The sequence below is a fragment of the Xenopus tropicalis genome, chromosome 3 (assembly GCF_000004195.4).
Source record: "Xenopus tropicalis strain Nigerian chromosome 3, UCB_Xtro_10.0, whole genome shotgun sequence".
NCBI classification, from domain to species: Eukaryota; Metazoa; Chordata; class Amphibia; order Anura; family Pipidae; genus Xenopus; species Xenopus tropicalis.
Window position 1 is genome coordinate 366850 of NC_030679.2, and position 12254 is coordinate 379103.

Sequence of the window (12254 nt, forward strand, 5' to 3'; positions counted from 1 at the left end):
GCGCTTTATAAATAAATGTTAATGTAATGTAATGTAATAGATTGTAGGCTGGGGGGGGGGGGCAGGATTAACAAATCTCTGCTCCTGGCTTTGGAAATTGATAAGGAACATGATGCCCCCTAAATCATCTAACATGAGCTCCACGTAGCCAGAAATAGGTGCCCCCACTGTCTCCATCTTGCCCTACTGTCTCCATCTTGTCCTACTGTCTCCATCTTGCCCTACTGTCCCCATCTTGCCCTACTGTCCCCATCTTGCCCTACTGTCTCCATCTTGTCCTACTGTCTCCATCTTGCCCTACTGTCCCCATCTTGCCCTACTGTCTCCATCTTGCCCTACTGTCTCCATCTTGTCCTACTGTCTCCATCTTGTCCTACTGTCTCCATCTTGCCCTACTGTCTCCATCTTGCCCTACTGTCTCCATCTTGCCCTACTGTCCCCATCTTGCCCTACTGTCTCCATCTTGCCCTACTGTCTCCATCTTGCCCTACTGTCTCCATCTTGTCCTACTGTCCCCATCTTGCCCTACTGTCCCCATCTTGTCCTACTGTCCCCATCTTGTCCCTACTGTCTCCATCTTGTCCTACTGTCTCCATCTTGTCCCTACTGTCTCCATCTTGCCCTACTGTCTCCATCTTGTCCTACTGTCTCCATCTTGTCCCTACTGTCTCCATCTTGCCCTACTGTCTCCATCTTGCCCTACTGTCTCCATCTTGTCCTACTGTCCCCATCTTGCCCTACTGTCCCCATCTTGTCCTACTGTCCCCATCTTGCCCTACTGTCTCCATCTTGTCCTACTGTCCCCATCTTGCCCTACTGTCTCCATCTTGCCCTACTGTCCCCATCTTGCCCTACTGTCTCCATCTTGTCCCTACTGTCTCCATCTTGCCCTACTGTCTCCATCTTGTCCTACTGTCCCCATCTTGTCCTACTGTCCCCATCTTGCCCTACTGTCCCCATCTTGTCCTACTGTCTCCATCTTGCCCTACTGTCCCCATCTTGCCCTACTGTCCCCATCTTGCCCTACTGTCCCCATCTTGCCCTACTGTCTCCATCTTGCCCTACTGTCCCCATCTTACCCTACTGTCCCCATCTTGCCCTACTGTCTCCATCTTGCCCTACTGTCTCCATCTTGCCCTACTGTCCCCATCTTGCCCTACTGTCCCCATCTTGCCCTACTGTCCCCATCTTGTCCTACTGTCTCCATCTTGCCCTACTGTCCCCATCTTACCCTACTGTCTCCATCTTGTCCTACTGTCTCCATCTTGCCCTACTGTCCCCATCTTGCCCTACTGTCCCCATCTTGCCCTACTGTCCCCATCTTGTCCTACTGTCTCCATCTTGCCCTACTGTCCCCATCTTACCCTACTGTCCCCATCTTGCCCTACTGTCTCCATCTTGCCCTACTGTCCCCATCTTGCCCTACTGTCCCCATCTTGCCCTACTGTCCCCATCTTGCCCTACTGTCCCCATCTTGCCCTACTGTCCCCATCTTGCCCTACTGTCTCCATCTTGTCCTACTGTCTCGCCAGTCATGTGACACCGACAGTACCAGGAAATGTACCAAAGAAAAAGTGTAAAGGGTAAGTGACAGATGAAACAGCAATGATTTGACACCAGGGAGGGGCAGTTTAGGTGAAATACATTCTTTATTTATTTTATATAAAACAGACCATTTTCAGATATTATTTTCTGCATAAAAACATAAGCGTAGAAAGGCCGGGGGGGGGGGGGGGCGGAGATTCCGGGAAGGAGGAGAGTGAACAAAGGGAAGGGGGGTGGGGTTCACAATAAATATCGGGGGGGGGGGGGAGGACTCACATCTCCTTACCCCAACCTTCCCGGTGATTGGGGTCTCTCAGCAACTAATCCCCCCCTGCCCATGGGGGCAGTTTGTGAGGCTGATACACGGGGGGGGGGGGGGGGAAGGGGGCAATTAATCACTAATCAGTTATTATACAAATCAGTATTCATCCCCTGCAAAAGCCACAAGGATGTCATTGTGAGGATTAAGCCCTGTGACCTGGGGGGTCACCACCGCAATTGATTCCATACTGCCCCCCCATACGCCACCCCCCCCCCCCGGTGGTTGTGTTACATTCTATCCCTTTCCAAAGAAAATTCCAGCAATTCCCTGGGTGGGGGGGGGGGGGTCCAGGCCGAAACAATAGATCCTGTTAAGCCCGATACAACGATTCCTATTGGCTCCTGATTGTCCCACACGAGGGGCTCATTCCAGCGATTGTGCGACTGCAACGTGACACAATGAAACTGTACTGGGGGGGGCGCAATTACCTTATGTACAAAATCTGCATTTCATGCCAAAAAACAGAGAGGAAAAAAAAAAGGTCCCCAAACGGGCGAATAAAGGCGGAGCCAGCTGTTACGGAACATTCCGCGCCGCCGGGGGCCCGGCACACAGACGCATCAGTCCGACTTTCACCGCGCCCCAGGGGCCCCCCATGATCGTAGGGACGCAATTCCGGGGGCTCCAGGGCCGATTCGTATTTACACGTAGAGCAGATAAAAAGGACGTAGTGCTGATGTTTTTGGGGTGCGCGGGGGGAGGGGCTCAGCGCACTTGGGCAGAATAACCCTCTTTCATTAACCCTTCCTCATAGTCCGTCTGGCACAGAATCATGTTGTTCTTCAGGAAAAACTTGTCTCCCACACAGAACCTGCAACAAGAGATAAAGAGAATGTTCTACACTGCGGTGCGTACGGCAGTCACATGATGCAGCACAACGCCATGCAGAGTGTGTGATTGGGGGGGTACAGACAGTTTGCAATTGGTCTTTATTTTTTTATATGGAGTGTCTTTGTTATTTCATTTTCAGTTCAGCAGCTCTCCTGTTTGGAGTTTCAGCAGTTATTTGGTTGCTAGGGTCCAAGTTACCCTAGCAACCAGGGAGTGGTTTGGATGAGAGACTGGTATATGAATAGGGGAGGGGCTGAATAGAAAGATAAGGAATAAAAAGTAACAATAACAATAAAACTGGAGCCTCACAGAGCAATAGCTTTCTGGTTGCTAGGCTCCAAGTTACCTTAGTAACCAGGAATTGGTTTGGATAAGAGATGGGTATATGAATAGGGGAGGACCTGAATAGAAAGATAAGGAATAAAAAGCAACAAGAACAATAAAATTGTAGCCTCACAGGGCAATAGTTTGTTTGGTTGCTATGGTCCAAGTTATCTTAGTAACCAGGGAGTGGTTTGGATGAGGCTGGTATATGAATAGGGGAGGGGCTAAATAGAAAAGAAAGTGACAAAAAATAACAATAACAGTAAAACTGGAGCCTCAGAGAGCAATAGTTTTTTGGTTGCTAGGCTCCAAGTTACCTTAGTAACCAGGAATTGGTTTGGATGAGAGACAGGTATATGAATAAGGGAGGGACTGAATAGAAAAGAAAGTGACAAAATGTAACAATAACAATAAAATTGGAGCCTCACAGAGCAAGAGCTTTTTGGTTGCTAGGCTCCAAATTACCTTAGTAACCAGGAATTGGTTTGGATGAGAGATGGGTATATGAATAGGGGAGGGGCTGAATAGAAAGTTAAGGAATAAAAAGTAACAATAACAATAAAACTGGAGCCTCACAGAGCAATAGTTTGTTTGGTTGCTATGGTCCAAGTTATCTTAGTAACCAGGGAGTGGTTTGGATGAGGCTGGTATATGAATAGGGGAGGGGCTAAATAGAAAAGAAAGTGACAAAAAGTAACAATAACAGTAAAACTGGAGCCTCAGTGAGCAATAGTTTTTTTGGTTGCTAGGCTCCAAGTTACCTTAGTAACCAGGAATTGGTTTGGATGAGAGACAGGTATATGAATAGGGGAGGGACTGAATAGAAAAGAAAGTGACAAAATGTAACAATAACAATAAAATTGGAGCCTCACAGAGCAAGAGCTTTTTGGTTGCTAGGCTCCAAGTTACCTTAGTAACCAGGAATTGGTTTGGATGAGAGATGGGTATATGAATAGGGGAGGGGCTGAATAGAAAGATAAGGAATAAAAAGTAACAATAACAATAAAACTGGAGCCTCACAGAGCAATAGTTTGTTTGGTTGCTATGGTCCAAGTTATCTTAGTAACCAGGGAGTGGTTTGGATGAGGCTGGTATATGAATAGGGGAGGGGCTAAATAGAAAAGAAAGTGACAAAAAGTAACAATAACAGTAAAACTGGAGCCTCAGAGAGCAATAGTTTTTTGGTTGCTAGGCTCCAAGTTACCTTAGTAACCAGGAATTGGTTTTGATGAGAGACAGGTATATGAATAGGGGAGGGACTCAATAGAAAAGAAAGTGACAAAATGTAACAATAACAATAAAATTGGAGCCTCACAGAGCAAGAGCTTTTTGGTTGCTAGGCTCCAAGTTACCTTAGTAACCAGGAATTGGTTTGGATGAGAGATGGGTATATGAATAGGGGAGGGGCTGAATAGAAAGATAAGGAATAAAAAGTAACAATATCAATAAAACTGGAGCCTCACAGAGCAATAGTTTGTTTGGTTGCTATGGTCCAAGTTACCTTAGCAACCAGGGAGTGGTTTGGATGAGAGACAGGAATATGAATAGGGGAGGGGCTGAATAGAAAGATAAGGAATAAAAAGTAAGAGCAATAGGGTTTGGCTGCCGGGGTCAGTGACCCCCATTTAAAAGCTGCAAAGAGTTGGAAGCAGAAGGCAAATAATTCAAAAACTATAACAAATAAATAATGAAGACCAATTGCAAAGTTGCTTTGAGTTTAAAGGTGACCACCCCATAAAGCCCCAACCTAATTTGCCCCCTTATGAAGCAGCTTCACTCTGTGAGAGTCGGGATAATCTGATGCCTTTATTGCACCGCTCAGGGGGCAGCAGGGTATTCTAGGGGTGCCACTGTAAATCTGCCCCCCCCCACTATAAAGGAATAATCGGAGAGGGGGTGAGGGAAAAGCCCCCCAAATGCATGGGTCTCACAGCAGGGTCAGATCCCTTTGTTTCGCTGCCGACTGAAATGGATTTTAGCTCAAGTCTCCAATTAAGCACAAAGGCCCCTCTGTAATAAAGCCCCCGACAATGGGCTGAATGAATGGGACTGGTTATTATGAGCTGTGCCAGTGACATTGTGTTGGGGGGGTTACTAAGTGGCGACACCGTGGCTGCAATTAGGGGCAGAAGGAAATACTGTCTGGTGGGGGGGCGGGGCGGGGGTTAATTGTAACCATTTAACTTATGTCTGCTGCCGGCCCACCGCACCCATGGTGCCCCCCCAGACTTACCTCTGGTTACAGAGCTGTATTTGCCCCCCCCAGACTTACCTCTGGTTACAGAGCTGTATTTGCCCCCCCAGACTTACCTCTGGTTACAGAGCTGTATTTGCCCCCCCCCAGACTTACCTCTGGTTACAGAGCTGTATTTGCCTCCCCCAGACTTACCTCTGGTTACAGAGCTGTATTTGCCCCCCCCAGACTTACCTCTGGTTACAGAGCTGTATTTGCCCCCCCCAGACTTACCTCTGGTTACAGAGCTGTATTTGCCCCCCCCAGACTTACCTCTGGTTACAGAGCTGTATTTGCCCCCCCAGACTTACCTCTGGTTACAGAGCTGTATTTGCCTCCCCCAGACTTACCTCTGGTTACAGAGCTGTATTTGCCCCCCCCCAGACTTACCTCTGGTTACAGAGCTGTATTTGCCTCCCCCAGACTTACCTCTGGTTACAGAGCTGTATTTGCCCCCCCCCCAGACTTACCTCTGGTTACAGAGCTGTATTTGCCCCCCCCCCCCCAGACTTACCTCTGGTTACAGAGCTGTATTTGCCCCCCCCCAGACTTACCTCTGGTTACAGAGCTGTATTTGCCCCCCAGACTTACCTCTGGTTACAGAGCTGTATTTGCCCCCCCCCCCAGACTTACCTCTGGTTACAGAGCTGTATTTGCCCCCCCCAGTCTTACCTCTGGTTACAGAGCTGTATTTGCCCCCCCCCCCCAGACTTACCTCTGGTTACAGAGCTGTATTTGCCCCCCCCCCAGACTTACCTCTGGTTACAGAGCTGTATTTGCCTCCCCCAGACTTACCTCTGGTTACAGAGCTGTATTTGCCCCCCCCCCAGACTTACCTCTGGTTACAGAGCTGTATTTGCCCCCCCCAGACTTACCTCTGGTTACAGAGCTGTATTTGCCCCCCCCCAGACTTACCTCTGGTTACAGAGCTGTATTTGCCCCCCCAGACTTACCTCTGGTTACAGAGCTGTATTTGCCCCCCCAGACTTACCTCTGGTTACAGAGCTGTATTTGCCCCCCCCAGACTTACCTCTGGTTACAGAGCTGTATTTGCCCCCCCCAGACTTACCTCTGGTTACAGAGCTGTATTTGCCCCCCCAGACTTACCTCTGGTTACAGAGCTGTATTTGCCCCCCCCAGACTTACCTCTGGTTACAGAGCTGTATTTGCCCCCCCCAGACTTACCTCTGGTTACAGAGCTGTATTTGCCCCCCCCAGACTTACCTCTGGTTACAGAGCTGTATTTGCCCCCCCAGACTTACCTCTGGTTACAGAGCTGTATTTGCCCCCCCAGACTTACCTCTGGTTACAGAGCTGTATTTGCCCCCCCAGACTTACCTCTGGTTACAGAGCTGTATTTGCCCCCCCCCCAGACTTACCTCTGGTTACAGAGCTGTATTTGCCCCCCCCCCCAGACTTACCTCTGGTTACAGAGCTGTATTTGCCCCCCCCAGACTTACCTCTGGTTACAGAGCTGTATTTGCCCCCCCCAGACTTACCTCTGGTTACAGAGCTGTATTTGCCCCCCCAGACTTACCTCTGGTTACAGAGCTGTATTTGCCCCCCCAGACTTACCTCTGGTTACAGAGCTGTATTTGCCCCCCCCCAGACTTACCTCTGGTTACAGAGCTGTATTTGCCCCCCCCCAGACTTACCTCTGGTTACAGAGCTGTATTTGCCCCCCCAGACTTACCTCTGGTTACAGAGCTGTATTTGCCCCCCCAGACTTACCTCTGGTTACAGAGCTGTATTTGCCCCCCCAGACTTACCTCTGGTTACAGAGCTGTATTTGCCCCCCCCAGACTTACCTCTGGTTACAGAGCTGTATTTGCCCCCCCCAGACTTACCTCTGGTTACAGAGCTGTATTTGCCCCCCCCCCAGACTTACCTCTGGTTACAGAGCTGTATTTGCCCCCCCAGACTTACCTCTGGTTACAGAGCTGTATTTGCCCCCCCAGTCTTACCTCTGGTTACAGAGCTGTATTTGCCCCCCCCCAGACTTACCTCTGGTTACAGAGCTGACAGGCGAAACAGTCCAAGTGGTAGACGTTCTCCTTGGCTCTCATGACCATTTCGAAGGCAGGAATGAGTTTGCTGCAGGCCGCACAGTTACCCGTCACACCAAATAACCTGGAAGAGGCAATAGGGTTTCATGTGAATTTGCCATTCCTCTGGGGCAAATAAATATCCAAGGGGCAGGAGTCAAATATACAGAAATGCTGCATTTATACAAAAATTGGGCCCCGAAAAGTGTAAAGGGACAGAGTGACAGTGAGAATGAGGAATGAATGGATATTGGGGAGTTGTATCAGGAGTCAGAACCAGCAGTGCAGGGAAGGGAAAGGGACAGGGACAGTGACAGTTACACATAACTATAAACCCAGTGAGAATGAGGAATGAATGGATATTGGGGAGTTGTATCAGGAGTCAGAACCAGCAGTGCAGGGAAGGGAAAGGGACAGACACAGTGACAGTTACACATAACTATAAACCCAGTGAGAATGAGGAATGAATGGGTATTGGGGAGTTGTATCAGGAGTCAGAACCAGCAGTGCAGGGAAGGGAAAGGAAAGGGACAGACACAGTGACAGTTACACATAACTATAAACCCAGTGAGAATGAGGAATGAATGGATATTGGGGAGTTGTATCAGGAGTCAGAACCAGCAGTGCAGGGAAGGGAAAGGGACAGGGACAGTGACAGTTACACATAACTATAAACCCAGTGAGAATGAGGAATGAATGGATATTGGGGAGTTGTATCAGGAGTCAGAACCAGCAGTGCAGGGAAGGGAAAGGGACAGACACAGTGACAGTTACACATAACTATAAACCCAGTGAGAATGAGGAATGAATGGATATTGGGGAGTTGTATCAGGAGTCAGAACCAGCAGTGCAGGGAAGGGAAAGGGACAGACACAGTGACAGTTACACATAACTATAAACCCAGTGAGAATGAGGAATGAATGGGTATTGGGGAGTTGTATCAGGAGTCAGAACCAGCAGTGCAGGGAAGGGAAAGGGACAGACACAGTGACAGTTACACATAACTATAAACCCAGTGAGAATGAGGAATGAATGGGTATTGGGGAGTTGTATCAGGAGTCAGAACCAGCAGTGCAGGGAAGGGAAAGGGACAGACACAGTGACAGTTACACATAACTATAAACCCAATGATAATGAGGGATGAATGGATATTGGGGAGTTGTATCAGGAGTCAGAACCAGCAGTGCAGGGAAGGGAAAGGGACAGACACAGTGACAGTTACACATAACTATAAACCCAGTGAGAATGAGGAATGAATGGATATTGGGGAGTTGTATCAGGAGTCAGAACCAGCAGTGCAGAGAAGGGAAGGGACAGACACAGTGACAGTTACACATAACTATAAACCCAGTAAGAATGAGGGATGAATGGGTATTGGGGAGTTGTATCAGGAGTCAGAACCAGCAGTGCAGGGAAGGGAAAGGGACAGACACAGTGACAGTTACACATTACTATAAACCCAGTAAGAATGAGGAATGAATGGATATTGGGGAGTTGTATCAGGAGTCAGAACCAGCAGTGCAGGGAAGGGAAAGGGACAGACACAGTGACAGTTACACATAACTATAAACCCAGTGAGAATGAGGGATGAATGGATATTGGGGAGTTGTATCAGGAGTCAGAACCAGCAGTGCAGGGAAGGGAAAGGGACAGACACAGTGACAGTTACACATAACTATAAACCCAGTGAGAATGAGGGATGAATGGATATTGGGGAGTTGTATCAGGAGTCAGAACCAGCAGTGCAGGGAAGGGAAAGGGACAGACACAGTGACAGTTACACATAACTATAAACCCAGTGAGAATGAGGGATGAATGGATATTGGGGAGTTGTATCAGGAGTCAGAACCAGCAGTGCAGGGAAGGGAAAGGGACAGACACAGTGACAGTTACACATAACTATAAACCCAGTGAGAATGAGGGATGAATGGATATTGGGGAGTTGTATCAGGAGTCAGAACCAGCAGTGCAGGGAAGGGAAAGGGACAGTGACAGTTACACATAACTATAAACCCAGTGAGAATGAGGAATGAATGGATATTGGGGAGTTGTATCAGGAGTCAGAACCAGCAGTGCAGGGAAGGGAAAGGGACAGACACAGTGACAGTTACACATAACCATAAGGGGCCACAGACAGATCAAACAGTACTGATTGGGGCCCCAGAGAAAGAGAAAATACCCCCATGGGGGCAGAAACAGCTGGGGGTAATGGCCCCTCCCGCAGCAGCCAGTGAGTGTGCCCCCCCGGCAGGACTTGCCCCCCCGGCCCATTTCTCAGCCCCCTGATTGGAATTAGTTCCCACACAACCCATTGATCATTGGGCCATTACTAAGCAAATGACAGTTAATTACCCACTACATTAACCACTGGGACCCAAAAGCCATCAGTCAACTTGATAAATGTGGCAAGTTCAGCAATGCATGGGCAGCCCCCCCCCCCCATCCGCCGAGCGTCTCTGGCGGCCTGCATAATGACTCGCCGGGGGTTAATAACACACAAATCATTTGTCGCACCTTGGAACTGGCCCAGGCCTTCCCATTAGACTCACGGAACCAGAACCTCAGATCCACTTCATACAGATTCCGACTCTCTGCCCCAGCGGGGGGGTTGGCCTTCACGGCCGGAGACCTCCCCCTGCCTCCCTCCATCAGTTCCCATCTGCACCCACACTCTGATGCCCCTAATGATGATTTATTGCCCCTCAGAGAGGGAACTGTCAGCTCCGCGGAAATCTCCTCTAATTACATGGAAAGCAACTCCCTTGTTACCCTCACCCCCGGCCGCTGGGCGTAAGGATCAAGAGATCAGCAAAGAGCCAAACGCTTTCACCCCCGGCCGCTGGGCGTAAGGATCAAGAGATCAGCAAAGAGCCAAACGCTTTCACCCCCGGCCGCTGGGCGTAAGGATCAAGCGATCAGCAAAGTGTCTCAGAGAACTAGGACTGGATGAGTGGGGCTATTATGGGATGCCCCCCCCCCCCCATGTGGCTTGCATGAATGTAATTACATAGGGAACCATTCTGTATAGTAACCCATAGGCAATGGCTTTACAGCTGCATTATGAACCAGGGAAACAAACCTAAGAACCCCCCCCCCCCCATTTCCGAGTGCGGAGCGCCCCCTGACTGGCCCGGTTGGTATGGCAGCTCCAGCCAATACATTTCTGGAGTCTACAGACAGCAAAGCTGAACTATTAACAGAGAGACCTTCCCAACCTGGTGTGTGTGTGGTAGGTGAGACAGTGGTGTAATTGAGAGAGACAGACAGACACAGAGAGACAGACAGACACAGAGAGACAGGCAGACAGACACAGGGAAACAGAGACAGGCAGACAGACAGACACAGACAGGCAGACAGACACAGAGAGACAGAGACAGGAAGACAGACACAGAGAGACAGAAAGGCAGACAGACATAGAGACAGAGACAGGCAGACAGAGACAGGCAGACAGACACAGAGAGACAGAGACAGGCAGACAGACACAGAGAGACAGAGACAGGCAGACAGACACAGAGAGACAGAGACAGGCAGACAGACACAGAGAGACAGAGACAGGAAGACAGAGACAGAGACAGGCAGACAGACACAGAGAGACAGACAGGCAGACAGAGACAGGCAGACAGACACAGAGAGACAGAGACAGGAAGACAGAGACAGAGACAGGCAGACAGACACAGAGAGACAGACAGGCAGACAGAGACAGGCAGACAGACACAGAGAGACAGAGACAGGAAGACAGAGACAGAGACAGGCAGACAGACACAGAGAGACAGACAGGCAGACAGAGACAGGCAGACAGACACAGAGACAGGCAGACAAACACAGAGACAGAGACAGGCAGACAGACACAGAGAGATAGAGACAGGCAGACAAACACAGAGACAGAGACAGGCAGACAGACACAGAGACACCCTTTAGTGCTCAGTTGAAAAGCACTTGGATCCTCTACCTGCGGGGCACTGATCCCTCTACCTGCGGGGCACTGATCCCTCTACCTGCGGGGCAGTAATCCCTCTACCTGCGGGGCACTGATCCCTCTACCTGCGGGGCACTGATCCCTCTACCTGCGGGGCAGTGATCCCTCTACCTGCGGGGCACTAATCCCTCTACCTGCGGGGCAGTGATCCCTCTACCTGCGGGGCACTGATCCCTCTACCTGCGGGGCAGTGATCCCTCTACCTGCGGGGCAGTGATCCCTCTACCTGCGGGGCAGTGATCCCTCTACCTGCGGGGCAGTGATCCCTCTACCTGCGGGGCAGTGATCCCTCTACCTGCGGGGCAGTGATCCCTCTACCTGCGGGGCAGTGATCCCTCTACCTGCGGGGCAGTGATCCCTCTACCTGCGGGGCAGAGATCCCTCTACCTGCGGGGCAGAGATCCCTCTACCTGCGGGGCAGTGATCCCTCTACCTGCGGGGCAGTGAAGTGATCCCTCTACCTGCGGGGCAGTGATCCCTCTACCTGCGGGGCAGTGATCCCTCTACCTGCGGGGCAGTGATCCCTCTACTGCGGGGCAGTGATCCCTCTACCTGCGGGGCAGTAATCCCTCTACCTGCGGGGCAGTGATCCCTCTACCTGCGGGGCACTGATCCCTCTACCTGCGGGGCAGTGATCCCTCTACCTGCGGGGCAGAAATCCCTCTACCTGCGGGGCAGAAATCCCTCTACCTGCGGGGCACTGATCCCTCTACCTGCGGGGCAGTGATCCCTCTACCTGCGGGGCAGTGATCCCTCTACCTGCGGGGCAGTGATCCCTCTACCTGCGGGGCAGTGATCCCTCTACCTGCGGGGCAGTGATCCCTCTACCTGCGGGGCACTGATCCCTCTACCTGCGGGGCACTGATCCCTCTACCTGCGGGGCACTGATCCCTCTACCTTGCGGGGCACTGATCCCTCTACCTGCGGGGCACTGATCCCTCTACCTGCGGGCACTGATCCCTCTACCTGCGGGGCACT

At 50.6% G+C, this 12254-nt stretch overlaps 1 protein-coding gene across 4 annotated transcripts in view; it reads right to left on the reverse strand.

Moving 5' to 3' along the window:
• Window positions 1-2551: 2551 nt before the first annotated feature.
• lmo3 (LIM domain only 3) overlaps window positions 2552-12254 on the reverse strand; it is a 49543-nt gene continuing 39840 nt past the window's right edge. For all 4 annotated transcript variants that reach the window (XM_031898401.1, XM_031898399.1, XM_031898400.1 and 1 more), the window contains 2 exons: window positions 7260-7385; window positions 2552-2678 (listed from right to left, as the gene is read on the reverse strand). In XM_031898401.1, the coding sequence (XP_031754261.1) occupies window positions 2573-2678; window positions 7260-7385 (232 nt within the window). In that variant the 3' untranslated portion in view covers window positions 2552-2572. The remainder of the gene's footprint in view (window positions 2679-7259; window positions 7386-12254) is intronic.